The sequence below is a fragment of the Gobius niger genome (assembly GCF_951799975.1).
Source record: "Gobius niger genome assembly, chromosome: 14".
NCBI lineage: Eukaryota > Metazoa > Chordata > Actinopteri > Gobiiformes > Gobiidae > Gobius > Gobius niger.
Genome location: NC_136865.1, coordinates 26,822,356 through 26,836,527, shown reverse-complemented (window position 1 = coordinate 26,836,527; position 14,172 = coordinate 26,822,356). Strand labels below are relative to the sequence as shown.

The window sequence follows — 14,172 nt, the reverse complement described above, 5'->3', positions numbered from 1 at the left end:
AAATTGTGCACACATTCTGAGTACCAGTAAGGTTACAACTGTACTCAATTTGGAGTGTGTGCTATGAAGTATATTTTCAGGAAAGACATTTCAGTTTATGTGTAATTTTCGATATATAAAAAAGCTATATTTTCTATTAATTTTAGAACTGCAGAACCTTTTTACATGTTTTTGTCACAATGTGCTTCTGAATTTACATAGATGGTACTTTTTGTCCTGATTCCAATGATGGTTCACATTAGCAATTTGGACGTATGTTGTTTTTATAGTAATTTTAATATGGAGAGGTTGCTGATTGATTAAGCCAGGCGAGAGTACATAAAAAAAACTACTGAAAAAAGATTTTCCACTTTATTAAGCAGACCAACATTTTCAAGCAATATGGGAAAGAAAAAGGATCTCTCTGCTGATGAAAAGCGTGAAATAGTTGAATGCCTTGGTCTAGGTATGAAAACTTTTGATATTTCATGAAAGATTAAGCGTAATCATCATAAAGAGATTTGTGGATGATTCAGAGCACACTCGGGTTTGTGCAGATAAAGGCACAATAAGGACGGTTTCTGCCAGACAAATACATCAGATTATTAGAACAGATGCTACAAAGCAGCATACAGGTATTTGAAGCCGCTGGTGCCTCTGGAGTCTCCCGAACATCAAGGTGTAGGACCCTCCAGAGGCTGCAGTTGTGCATAAACCTTCTATCCGGGCCTCCCCTAAACTGTTCATTGAAGCTCATGAACAGAAACGGCTGAAGTGGTTCAGAAATACATGAGGACTCATTTTCAAACAGTCTTGTTCACTGATGAGGCCGTGTAACCCTGGATGGTCAGATCAATGGAGTAATGGATGGTTGGTGAATGGCCACAATGTCCCAACAAGGCTGTGACGTCAGTAAGGAGGGGGCGGAGTCATGTTTTGGGCCAGAATCATGGGGAGAGAGCTGGTCGGCCCCTTTAGGCTCCCTGAAGGTGTGAAAATGACCTTTGAAAAATATGTGGAGTTTCTGACTGACCACTTTCTTCTATGGTACAAAAAGAAGAGCCTTTGGAGCATCAACAAGAAAAACATCTATGAGGGTGGGGTGGGAGGCAGTTTTCATCCAAACATCATCTTTGCTCTATGACTTTTAGTGTTTTACTACATTTATTTTTGGGAAAAAATAAATAAGAAATAAGAAAGAAATAATTGATCCTCTACCAGTTAAAGACCTTAAAATTATGTTGACTCTCATTTGAGTTGACAGTTTAGAAAATCTGAGAAAAATGTCATTTGCATAATAATTTGGAACGCGGTGTACTTGAGTAAAATAATCTAATCGACTTTATTTCTGTATCACATTTTATAAGCAAGCGTTTTTGCACATAAGATCGACAGTAGGAATCAAAACTTAAATCAAGTGAAACCAGACCTTACTTGAGCAAATATTCTGGCTACTCCACCCACCTCTGCTTGGTTGGGATTCCCTGGTTCATTTGCTTAAGTCACCTAATTTCTTTAATGAACATGTATCTTATTTTTCGACCTCATCAAAGCATACGAATGATTGAAGACACACCCAGTGTTTTTTATGACACATCTTAATTACATATTTCCACAAAAGCTCAAACAGATTTCAAAACATACTTGTACATGTTAATATTGCCATTTCTCCCCTTTCCCGGTTTCACTCACTTGTTCTAGTGCATTTAATTGAAAACCTAATAACGGAAAATAACATTCTTCATTTAAATAACAAATACTTCCTTTGTAGAGTTGGACTCCGAGGCACCGAAAAGTGCTTAAAAATCAAACAGTCGGAAAAATAAATTATAATTCACACAATATTGATAAAATAAACATTAAATGAATGTGTTAAAGTGCTACAAAGTCCACGTCTGCCTTTCACACTCGCGCCTCTCTCTCCGGCCACCTGTGGGGAACACCCGGCCATAACTCGTCCTCGTCCTCGCTGACCTCGATGCTGGCGTTGTCGTTCGGAGCTGGTGAGCGAGAGCTGGTGGTCTCGGACCAGTGGATCGACGCAGAGTCAGAGTCCGACTCGACACTGGACGCCTTGGACACGACCTGGAAGCGGCAAGTCAACGTCAGAAAATGCAGTTAGACCAAAGTTGTGCATCGACATAATTGTTGGTGTTGACCAGAACATCAGAGGGCAGAGCGTGTTGCAGGACTAAGACAAAAAGTGGATAATTGTATGTTTCATGTGCTTGGTGACATGTCACACCCTCTTCTTGAATACTAGGGTATTAAGTGTATTAACAGACGACACAATTCAAACCACTGAAATGGAAATATAAAACATATTGTACCTTCTTCTTATGTGGCAGATACTGGTCGTCAGTTTTCGAAACCGCCTTTGGCTCCGTGTTCAAGAAGGCCACGTAATGGATCAGAGTGTTCAATCTAAAAAGAGGTTAACATCACGAGATTACTTTAAAGGGACTATAGGGTGTTTAAAAATGTTAAAATTTTGTATTTTCCTCCCCCCACATGTTCCAGCCATGTCCTAATGTGTAAAATGAGCCTAGGCCTGTTCACCACAACTGCCTCTACATTTCTGCACTGTCACTATTCATTCCTGTGATTTTTTCTCCCCACCGTCAGTACCTTTCCATGGTCTCCACCCAGACCGTGGAGTGTACATATGAGCGCTATCTCCCTCCACCATGTTTTAGCCATCCAGGCATATTAGCCATTAAGCAGCTAATGTGTGCCCCTCTGAGCACCACCTCACGCCTCTCACCCAACAAAGGGCTTTTCCAGCGTTTGTTAAAAAGCTCTATTGCTGAGGTGGTTGGTAACAAAGTAAATTTTTGAGTTTTTGAGGATCTGTACTTCACTTGAGAGAACTTTCTACTTTTATTTCACTACATTTGAAAGACATACTTCACTAGATTTCTAGAAAGTAAAAGATTATTTTGTTTTAAAAGCCTTATAATGCACACTCTATGAACTGTAGGTGGCGCTGTACAGATGTACTGTCAAGTGCCACTGACAGATCGGGAATTTAGGCACAATTGTGTGTGTTTTTGCAGCTGAAAAGTTACATTTATTTAAAGGGACTATACAGAGTTTAAAAATGTTTCCTCCCCCTACATGTTCCATTCATGTCTTAATGTGTAAAATGAGCCTAGACCTGTTCACCACAACTGCCTCTAAAATCCTGCACTGTCACTCAAAAAGGTGTCACTTCGGGTCCGAAGTGCCGTCATGCACAAGCTTAATATAGAAGGTGCAGTTACACGTGGTGTAACTGAGGTGGCAGTAGTGAGTATAAAATGGCTAACTTGCATCTAGCCCCTTTAAGTACTGTGGGCAAAATGTTTGCATTTCTGACTCATTGCAAGTGCTGACCTGTGGAAAATCATTGCCACGAACTGGATCAAAACCGTGGTGGCGAATCCGAAGATGAACATGAAGCCGATGGGGTCGATTTTCACAACTCCAAGGTCCTCCAGCTCCACACTCACTTTCGGCAGCTCGATGGAGATGGAGACGTCGAAGGTCTGCAGTACGAAAGTGGCCACCAACCACAGGGCGTTTACCATGAAGAAGGCGAAGTTTATCTGGGAGAAGATCGAAGAAGTAGTTCAACATTGATTTCAGATTTTTAGACTTCATGCTCCTGTAGTGTTTTCCTTATTATACTAATGTGTTTGTGGATACTTTGGTTGTTTTGTGCTGTATTATTGTTTGAACAATTCCACATTCACTCAGGCTGAAGTTTGTGTTTTGGGTGATCTATTTTATTGATTGTTAAATAAAACATTTTTATTTTCATACTACGTCTGACTTTTCTTGTTTTTGTAGCCACACCTGCCTGCCCATTTTGATAGGGAAACCCCGCCCTTACCCACAGCACGTAATAGATGTTACACAACAACGTTTGTGTACAGAGGAGGCCGGACCAAGTTCATAATTACCAGCGTGCGTAGAAGCACTGGAATGATCAGAACTGTAATCCATAAAGACAAAACCGGCTCTGCTCATTTGTCTGAGCGAGCTTCAGGCAGCAAAACAAGCTCCTTCCACAATTTTAAACCCTAAGAGACCCATGTCCATCTGTAACATCGCCGACTTTCACACATGACTTTGGAACAGAAAGTGATAGAGTTTTGCGATCTTTTTCTGTCGGAAACGAAAGGTTTGTTACAAAGCTACTTGAAACAAAGCAGTTTATAGTTGAACGCTCAAGTAAAGTGTATTTGATTACGCGCCAAAAAAGAGACGTTAAAATGTATGTGTCATTCATCCAATTCTATCTAATCCAGTGTGTTAATTTTGTTTAATGTCCTTTAATTCTAGTGAACATTTAGTCATCATCAATCATTCTTTCAGTCTAGTTTTAGTTGACTAAAATTGCATGTAGATTTAGTCGACTGAATCTAAAATTAATTAAGTCAACTTTGCATTTATAATATTTGGTGTAATCAAATTTACAAAATGTTCTCAGCTTCATGTTTGTTCTTTCACACGGACAAAGCACAGACCTGTGTGAATTGAAATCATGAGTCTGAGTCTCTTTCAAACTGTCATTGGCAGATTTTAGCCTCTTCTATTCATTTTTATTTCAGTCATATTGTAGTCAGCGAAAACACATGGACATATTAGTCTCATAAACACCTTTTAATTTAGTCTTAGTCTCATATTACTGTCACTAAAACGATGACGAAATTAACACTGATCTAATCCTTACCTTGTTTCTCAGCCCTTTCAGTGACTCTTTGGCTTCCTCCTGTTTGGCCGCGGGTATCCGCAGAGGTTCCAGGTATTTCTCCTTTAGTTCAATAAAGAAGTCCTCCTCTTCCTGTAAGACAAGTTATCATTTTGTTGAAATGTGTTTTCATTTTCAAGTCGTGCATAGAATAATAATCCTAATAATCATAACAATAATAATAATAATGCTAGATAAGTATGTAGCTATAAAGCCTCTGAGCCACCGTAATTACACACTAGCACAGTCAAGGACTCAACATCAATGGCGTTAATTGAACATCAGTCTCTTGGTTTGTGGCCACACCTTGTCAAGTGAATCCTCTTCTAGTTCCATGTCTGTGGACAGTCCCTGCAGCTCCGACACCCAGCCTGCATCGAAAAAATGGTTTTAGGAAACGTTAAATGCCAGTGTGTCAGATTCATTACGAAACAGAAGCAAAGACTTACATTGATAAGGGAAGTCATAAACCAGCTCCTCTCTGCAAGAAAATCAAACGAAATTTGGTGAAACATGAAATCTAAGATCAGGGGAAAAAAATTATGTTAAAGTTTGCAAAATGAGGAGAGTGAGAGAGAGAGAGAGAGAGAGAGAGAGAGAGAGAGAGAGAGAGAGAGAGAGAGAGAGAGAGACGTTTCAAAAGTGATCAATCAAGCTCATTGGTCAAAGTTATGGCACCGGGGATTCTGATTGGTTGCTGTGATCAGCAAAGGGAGGGATTATAGAAAGTGTGTCTGCTTATTTTTTTCTTTCATGTTAAAGACGAGAGTGAAGAAAAAGAGGAGTTTATGTCTACTTAACTAAATTTATATGTGAAATAAAAAAATAATAAAAAAAATAATAAGATAAAATATAATAATAATAATAATAATAATAATAATAATAATAATAATAATAATAATAATAATAATAATAATAATAATAATAATAAATAATGGCACAAGTTTGTTTGGTCCTCCTTTAGTATATTGTTAACTCAGGTGGTTTTCACACTGGCTCTAGTTAAATCAACCTAAAGAAGCTCTTTCTGATCGTCGTTTGTTAAGTGCGAGCGCATGTGATCACAGACTGTCAATTACTCTTTGAATAATAAAAACAAATGGCAGAAACTCAATATGTTCTTTTTGTTCTGTGTCGGTGCTCACCTGCCGTCATCACCGTCGTCGACGATGGTGTTCTGGGGTCCAGGCTCGGTCACCTGAGGCTCGGGCTCCTGTGGGACCAGCGCCTTCTCCTGACTCTGACCGGACTTTTTACAGCATTTGGCCCACGAGAACCAGCGCTGAAAGGCACTCTTAGCTGGAAACACAATCAATTTGATTGGCACAACATGGGTCTTGATTTTTCTGACTGGCACTCAAAATGTACTTGAAATGAGATTGTTGTTGTACATAAGTAAAAGGTGAAGCCCTTGTTAAGAAGACATTTTAACTCTTCATTTTGAATAATATTTGTTCATTGTTATACCTTTCTCTTTGGTGGTCTTGGGGGCGGCAGGTGCAGCCGCTCCCGGGGCAGGTTTATTTTCCCTCGTGCCCCACGACACGTTGTTCAGATTCACCATGGAGTAGATGGTGAGCAGCAGGTACGAGCTGGGGATGCAGATGATGTACAGCAAGCCATAGAAGATCAGGTGGAACTCCTGAGGGTGCAACAGCGCAGTGACGAAGTAAATGACAGCCATCCCGATGACAAATATGCTGCCGGGGGTCAAGATGGTTTGGTCGATCACCATTGCACCTAAAATCAAGGGAAAACGACACATACTGTATTTTAGCTGCATTAAAAAATATTCCCTATTCACCTTATTTCGCCCCGCCCACTTAACAAAACTTAACTAAACTAATTAATTTTTTTGTTGAAATAGGATAATTAGACAAGCCTTTTTGATGCATGAGTAGCTCTTTGTTGCTTTTGGTTCATAAAAGCACTTCATAGTGTGAAAAGATTGGAGACTCCTGGCTTACAATATGTAGTTAATACAAGTGCTTTGTCTTTCAGGTCATGTGTGTGCTCAGGTGTGTGTTTGGTCAAAACATATAATGCGATATGTTTTCAATTAATGTGATTAATTTTGACAGCCCTAATATATATTATATATATAATCGTATCGTATTACTGTAGTAGCTTATTTTGCTGTGACTTACCGATTATAGCCATGGAGACCACCAACATGAGGAAAGCATAGATCACACTCATAAAGGCTGCGATGGTGATTTGATGGTCTGTTTTTAGTTTGAAGCAGAGGCCCAGGTAGATGGCAGGGGGGATCACAGCCAGGATCAGCGCCCAACTAGAGTGAATGTTGAACATGAAAGAAAGACTTCCTGAAGAGAAAACAAAATCGCAAATTGTAGCGTTCAGAGGGTGACCAGATTACAAATAGGCCATAAACAAACTAGTCGACTAATCGACTTCTGCGTAAGAGTCGCCCTCATTTTTACAGTCGACTAGTCGTGTGTTATCTCTTTCTCCCTCCCTCACTCCCTCTCTCTGCCTAATTTCAACATTAATGTCAAGGCGGAACCCCTTTTCCGTGTTTCGGTGGGACAATAAACAGCGTTACACCATAGCAGACCAGCGGCTACTTGTTTTGACCGGTTAGCGTTCACTTTTTAGTGTCTACAGTTTCACCCGCGTAATCCCCTGCGCGCCGCCGAAATCGAGACTCTCCACCATAGACTGTAAAAAAAATGGACGTCTTATGCTCACTCCTCCCCGTTTACCAGAATGACCACGGCCGTGGGGGAATTCATGGCGGATTTACAGACTCCTCCTCCCCAGCTCTGACGAAGCATGTTCCTAAAAAGGACATACAGGCGGGATCTTCACCGTAGACTCGGCCCTTGCGTGACGTGTAGCTCGCGCTGCTCCAATGCTAACAGTCCGACCCTCATTAAGTACGAGATTTCAAAAATTCATATTACGAAAACCAGCCTGGTTTCATATATTGTGATAAACCCAGCGTTATCTCAGGAGGAATATCTAGCCTAGTCTAGTGTTGAAACAATTGAAACCAGGCTTTAAAGTAGTTTTTAACATGTCTAAAGTCCAATGCTTTTCAATGGGGGCCTAGCGGCGATATGGAGGTACTACAGCAATGGCGGAGCAATGGCGGAGCAATGGCGGAGCAATGGCGGAGCAATGGCGGCCCCCACGTTTGTGGTCAAAAAGCAGGGCAGCCGGCGGCCATTGCTCTCCACCGTCAGTGCGCACCACGGCCCGAGGACTTATTCACGTGGAATCAACTACGAGCAAACACTCTGGGACCAAAAGCTTTTTACTTCAGACCTTGAATTTACAAGGAAGATGATCCTACAGTACAAAGGAGTACAGATGAGGCCAGGAGGAGAGCGAGACAAACGGAGCAGGAGAGAGGGGAGAGGACGCGGATCTGTTTGTTTCTGGAGGCGAAGGTAAACACTGAGCATTGCCTAAAAATAAAGTTAAAACCTAGGAAATGGTAATAAGCCACTATTGTATATTAACTCAGATCATACCTGTAAAACCTGCTTACATGTGAGCCTACATTATTACATGACGGATTTGGACGTGAATATATTGTGTATATTATTCCTCCGTTGTTAATATGATGACGTCATCACACGACTAGTCGACTCTACATCGACTTTCTTGACTATAAAGTCGACTTCTAAAAATCAGTAGTCGTTCAGGCCCTAATTAAAGTGGTGAAACATTTCTAAAAGATATACTGTAGGTGCAACTTAGCATCATAATATTGTCTGGAAATATGGCAATTATCTGAGAGAGAGAGAGGAAAAAAAGATGACCACAAAATTCATCCTGGAAACTTTACATTTTTGTACGGATAGACTTGTCTAAAGATATCAGGTTGGACAATGTCTTTAGGGCTGTCCTATGGAAATACTTAGGAATACTTGGTCATCCTTTTCAATAAACTTTTTAAAGCCACAAAAACTAGCCTTACCTGCTATCATGAGGCAGATCGTGGCAGGGGCAAGAATAGCAGATAACATGGCGAAGAGTTGATAAAACATAAAGGGTTTGGACATGGACGAGTTCCTCTTAGAAATCATGTTGGTGGAACCGAGAAGATCCACAACGTTGGCCATGGTAGAGGGACCCCACCTCCGCCGCTGCAGACACAAGAGCAGAGGAGAGTTGGCATCAGACCTGATGCTGGAGACTAGACTGTGTTTGTGGACACGTCTTTCTAACCTGGTTGTAGAGCTCTTTAAATTCCTCAGGAGCGTTGGTGTAGGCATCTGAAGCCGCGTTGTACTCCACTCTCCAGCCCTGTTTCAGCAGCAGAGTGCACAGCCAGCGGTCCTCCCCTGCACAAAACAAAAAAGCAATTCAATTGAAGGGAAAGCGAACATTCATTAATGAACATGTTAGAGATGCAGATTTGCAGAGGCTGAAAAAATATCATTCCTTTTGTATTCTGCAAGTTCACAGGTTCACATAAGTCCAAGATCTAAGTATGCTTTGAAGTGTAGATTGGAGATATCCTGTATATGAGGGCTAAAAACACGCTTTAATCAGACAGTGGCCCCAGCTCCACCCCGCAAGCAGCTCAATGTTAAATATGTGCTTGTTGCAGTTGAACAATAAAACTTATTTGAGGAGTATCATTAAGTCATCTCAAGCCTCAGGGCTCAAGTCAAATTCTCGAGTCATTTTTGTTTCCAAGTCTAATGTCAAAATCCAAGTCTACTTTATCAAGTCATGTCTGAAAACGTCAAATTAGTTTCCCAAGTTTAAGTCACCTCTGCCTGATCAGGACAACAGGCAGATTTCTGTTAATCAGAGCTGTGTGAAAGATATGACCAAAACATGGGTCTCACCCTGGTCGTACTGGATGTACTGGCTGGCCTGTACGGACTTATTGGAGTATTTCTTCATGACGTTGTCGTCCATGAGGGCCTCGGCCCTGAACAGACTGAAGCAGCCCGGACTGCACAGGACACAGCCAATCATGTGCTCCGCTGTCTTCTGCAGCCAGTGACTGATCGCATACTCGAACTTCTGGAACCACACCACCGGGCCTGAGGGAGAAACAAGTGACAAGTCTGTTTGACACTACAGGCATATTATTTTCTGAAACTGTTGATTTTAAAGTGATTTACTTTTGCCCAGAATGCAAGATTTCAACATATTTCACTCCAGCTATGGCCTGAGCGTTGTTCTCGACGACCATGACAAAAATTTACTTTTACTGCAGAATTATCTTTTGATTTCAATTATTGGCTCTCACCGCCATAAACACACAACTTTCACAAAATAGATCTAAGTGAATGTGGGCATGCTGCTTCTGTTTTGAAGCTAAGAAACCGAAGAATTCAATCGCTGAGTTAGTTTTAACCTCAGCCAATGTATTTTTGATAACCACGGCTAGCAACAGCATGCTAAAGCTAGCGGGAGCATACCTGATCCGGTAGGGTGAATCCTGCCACACGCTGCCCCGACGCGAGGGTACATTTTCAGCCGGTCGACGAGGAGCACCACCGCGCAGGGCTGGAAGTCTGTGTCTCCATCCAAAGCCAGGAGGTAGGTGTTGTGCTTCTCTTTCTACAGTATTCAAACAGTCAGCCTCATGATAACACTGAAACCCCACAGTCCATCAGTCGTAATATTGTTTACCTCCATTTCTTGCATCAGAGACTCCTCATCCTCTCCCTTCTTCCAACGGACATAGTATTTCGTCATGAGTTTGTATCCCAGAAGGTAGTAAAGATACATCACCTGTAGATTATGCAGAAATAACAGCTAAAACACAGCAGCTAGAGTGTAGTCTGACATGTTACGAACAAAGATGTGGTTATGTTTTACAACAAATTTAAAGCCACTCTGCGGAACAGTTCAGGTTATGTGTGGCTATGTTTTGTTTAAATGTTGTTTGAATGGTTTTACCTGTGACCACCTCTTTTTGTGTCGAATTCTGTCTTTGTCCTTGAAGTGGACTACAATGTTGTTCCCGTGTGGCATCGTGACCACGATCCGACCCCCGTACGGCGTCCGAATGATCTTCTGCTTCGGAAGCTGCTGTCGCTTAATGAATATGTCCTCATCGAGGTTTGCGAATATGCTGCAAATAAAAACGCAATTACAAACATGAGCAAGATTTCATGAAGATAAAATAGGTTGTCAAATACAGGCGTAGCAGAAACTTTGCTCACTTACCCATAAACTTCAGCAATGATTTCAACAAGATTCTTGGCATATTCATTCAGGTGACGCCCCCGACTTCCTTTAACGTCCAAAAAGGCGTCATCAAAGTAGATATGCGTCTCAAAAACGAAGTCTGTGAACTCCACGTTGCCCCTGGGTCTGTATCTATCCAGCCTGAACAACACAGCAAAGTTTGTGAGAAACAAACTAACAAAAGTACAATGAAAGTTTTTAATACTGAGCACACACCTGAAGATAGAGATAAGTATGTTCATCATCTCCTCATAGGTTTCATGCCACATAGTCGCACAAAGGTAGATCATAGCTTTATCAATCGGTCTAAAGCTAATAAGAAAGAATGCAAACATTAACTTCACCTTGACAGACAATTATCACATTTTCATAATGACCTCCTAATAATGCAACACCAACCTCTTGAGCTTTTCTTTGGTCTTGATGTCGAAGCGTGTGTTAAGCAGTAGAGATTGCTCGATGAATCCTCCCTCGTACATCCCTCTGACAAACAGGTCCTGAGTCCTCTGTATGCGGTGCAGACTCAGGTGCGACAGGTGGATGGTGCACAGCACCAGGCCCAGCCACCAGGAGACGGCGTAGCCTGAGGAAGAATGACATGTTCACTGAATGTTTCACTGTAATGTAATGTACGCTCAAACAGCCTCATGAAGAGCCTGGTTTGTACCAGTGAGAAAGCCGATGTCGGTGATCTTGGACATGTCCAGGAAGCAGAGTGTTTGGGTGACATCATAGACCAGCTCTGGGAAGACGCCGTTGGTAAAGTTGGCGTCTCGCACCTCCACCATTGCATTGCAGTAATGTGTGAAGTTGGTGCTGGTGCCGTTGAGGCTGAGCCTGTAGTCCTGATAGTAGACGATCACTGGAATCACCAGCAGCGCCATGACGGCCAGAGACGCCAGGTACAGAGGCAGGAGGAAGCAGCGCCGCATAGCATGCATTTTACAGGCAGCCAAGGAGAACCAGTGGCACAGAGCAGAGGAGACCAGCTGCACACCCACTGTGATGGCTATGATGCGGGTCTGTTGCTCTGGAATGGACCTCACGATGTCCCAGTCCATCTTGGACAGAGGGACATAAGCTCCTACCACTGAGAAGGTCACAGCCATCCGCAGCAGGCTGGAGAATGTGTTGAGCATGTTCTGGCACTTCTTCATGTCATAATACAAAGCTTTGACACGAATAGAGCGGCTGTGTTCACTGAGCAGTCCAAAGTAGTTTTCCCACCAGTTAAATGACACCAGCAGCGAGGCGCCCACTGCCAGCCCCACCCATATGGCCATCTTTATATCGCTGAGGTCCTTCAGGATGTACAGATGCACGAAGAGGCCGTAGCCCACCAGGATGAGAAGGATGGCAGTGATGGCAGGGGCCAGGAAGCGGCTCCTCTCTTTGCCCGTGCAATGAGCTACCACCTGCAGCAGCGCAGAGAGAAAGGCCGCTCCGTTCAGGATGGTCACATTGGTCACAATGTCCAGGTGCGGCATGGCTACGATGGTGAGGATCGCAGCTCCCCCAGAGGCGATGAACTCAAAGAACAGGACCTGTAAAAACACATTTATCAATGACCATAACTCTTGTAAAAAGACTGAAAATATCATTCAAGAGAAAAAATATCAAGCTAACCAAGGCAGTGGTGGCTAATCTTGGGAACTTAGAGGTTTTGAGGCAGGACTTCCACAAGCTCTTGAGGAAGAGGAGAACACTGGGGGCGACGAGGGCACAGGCGATGCACAGCAGAGACACAGGCTTCTGCTGCTCAGGGATCACCTTTGTGTCTTCACTGGACATCGTGATGAGGAGCAGGAAGGCCGTCTGACATGGGAATGGAAAAGAAAGGGGGTATTATTTATAATGAATAATAATTGGGAATTGCAGTTTTTCATTAAATTAAATCTCCAAAAAAAACAATAAAAATAAGACAAACCTTGCTGCATAGAGCTAGTCCAAACACGATCAGCCCGACTGCGCAGAGTGTGATGAACCGCAGCAGTTTTATCATTTTCCACGGAGTGATTTCATCTTCGATGATGGGCATTTCTCGGGCCGTGTCCCATGGCCTTCTGTTTCACACAAAAACAGGTTTGGCAAAATGTCTGAATAAGTGGTTTATAACAGCATTTGAAATATCTGAATAATTTACATCAAAGAATTTTAGAATAATATTTTAGGGTTGAGCATGGGTTTAACTAATCTGATATTAATTGAAAGACAGTTCATCCAGGTTTATAAACCCTTTAAAGAAGCTGAATCATTAAATACATTCCTATACGCACCACAGTCACATTGCCCAACATGTTACTAGTCAAAAGGATAGATTTGGGTAAGACAAAGGTCCCCCTATAAAATGCATGGACATATCCATGTAAAAATGTATGTACAATGTTAATTTTTACAGATGTTTTTATAGGCTCAGAGTGTGTTTTGGTTCCCATCTATCTATTGCAGCTGTGGACCTTTATTTTCATCAAAACATTTAGGTGAGAATAAAGACAATCATTATTTTATTCAGTACTGTAGTTGATAACTTGCCAATAGTGGCACTGATAGTCATACTGATTGTTGTGGCTACAACTAGAGACTCACATGCAAGAGTATTATGTAAATTCCATAAGGGACTTAAACAGCAATGGTTTTAATTTGGAGACGTCATTTTACAGGCGAGTGAATCAAAATGACCTACTTCAGTAAAGGGTTAAAAGGTTTGTAATTAAAAGTGTGAAAGGGTTCCCATTTTGGAGGACCAGAGGGAACTGATTAAATTAATTCAAATCAAGTGAATAAAAAATATATAAATTAATAAAGATAATAATGAAATATATTAAAGTCTTTATATAAAATCCATATACTATATATTTGGTGTAACAATGCGTTTCAAGGAAATTCTTACTTGGGGAAATCTTGGTCTTCGTCCTCCATGTCTCGCTCCAGTCTTGTTGATGGTGTCAAATGGACGCATTTGCGATGCACAGGTTTTGTCAATCCTCTTGTTTTAGGCCACACCTCTTTGAGTTTGTGAAGCTCCACCTGTTTGTACTGCACTGACAAGAGCTGTATCACAGTATCTCTTTGGGAGAAAACCCATAAGGTTTCAGACAACTGTCACATTTTATTCAGGTTGAAGAAAAGGATGTCCGAAATGTTTCTCGAGAAGACAGTTCAAGAAAATAGATTAAATTGAAAATAAGAAAAGAGGGAAGTTTTAAAAAGTGTTGGACAAAAAATATATATGTATATATGTATACTAATTATGTGTATTGTTTACCTTTTTA

At 41.6% G+C, this 14,172-nt stretch overlaps 1 protein-coding gene across 1 annotated transcript; it reads right to left on the bottom strand.

The window, feature by feature from the left end:
* Positions 1-1,881: 1,881 nt before the first annotated feature.
* Positions 1,882-13,819, bottom strand: LOC306973502 (chitin synthase chs-2-like; the record flags this gene model as incomplete). Its single annotated transcript, XM_079570426.1, has 22 exons — positions 1,882-2,064; positions 2,310-2,403; positions 3,355-3,566; positions 4,697-4,807; positions 5,021-5,085; positions 5,164-5,195; positions 5,860-6,013; positions 6,182-6,454; positions 6,862-7,041; positions 8,664-8,832; positions 8,915-9,030; positions 9,544-9,744; positions 10,126-10,267; positions 10,340-10,441; positions 10,610-10,784; positions 10,880-11,041; positions 11,117-11,212; positions 11,300-11,483; positions 11,568-12,444; positions 12,527-12,715; positions 12,828-12,963; positions 13,791-13,819. The coding sequence occupies 22 exons, from the start codon at positions 13,817-13,819 to the stop codon at positions 1,882-1,884; spliced, it is 3,882 nt and encodes a 1,293-aa protein (XP_079426552.1).
* Positions 13,820-14,172: the final 353 nt, after the last annotated feature.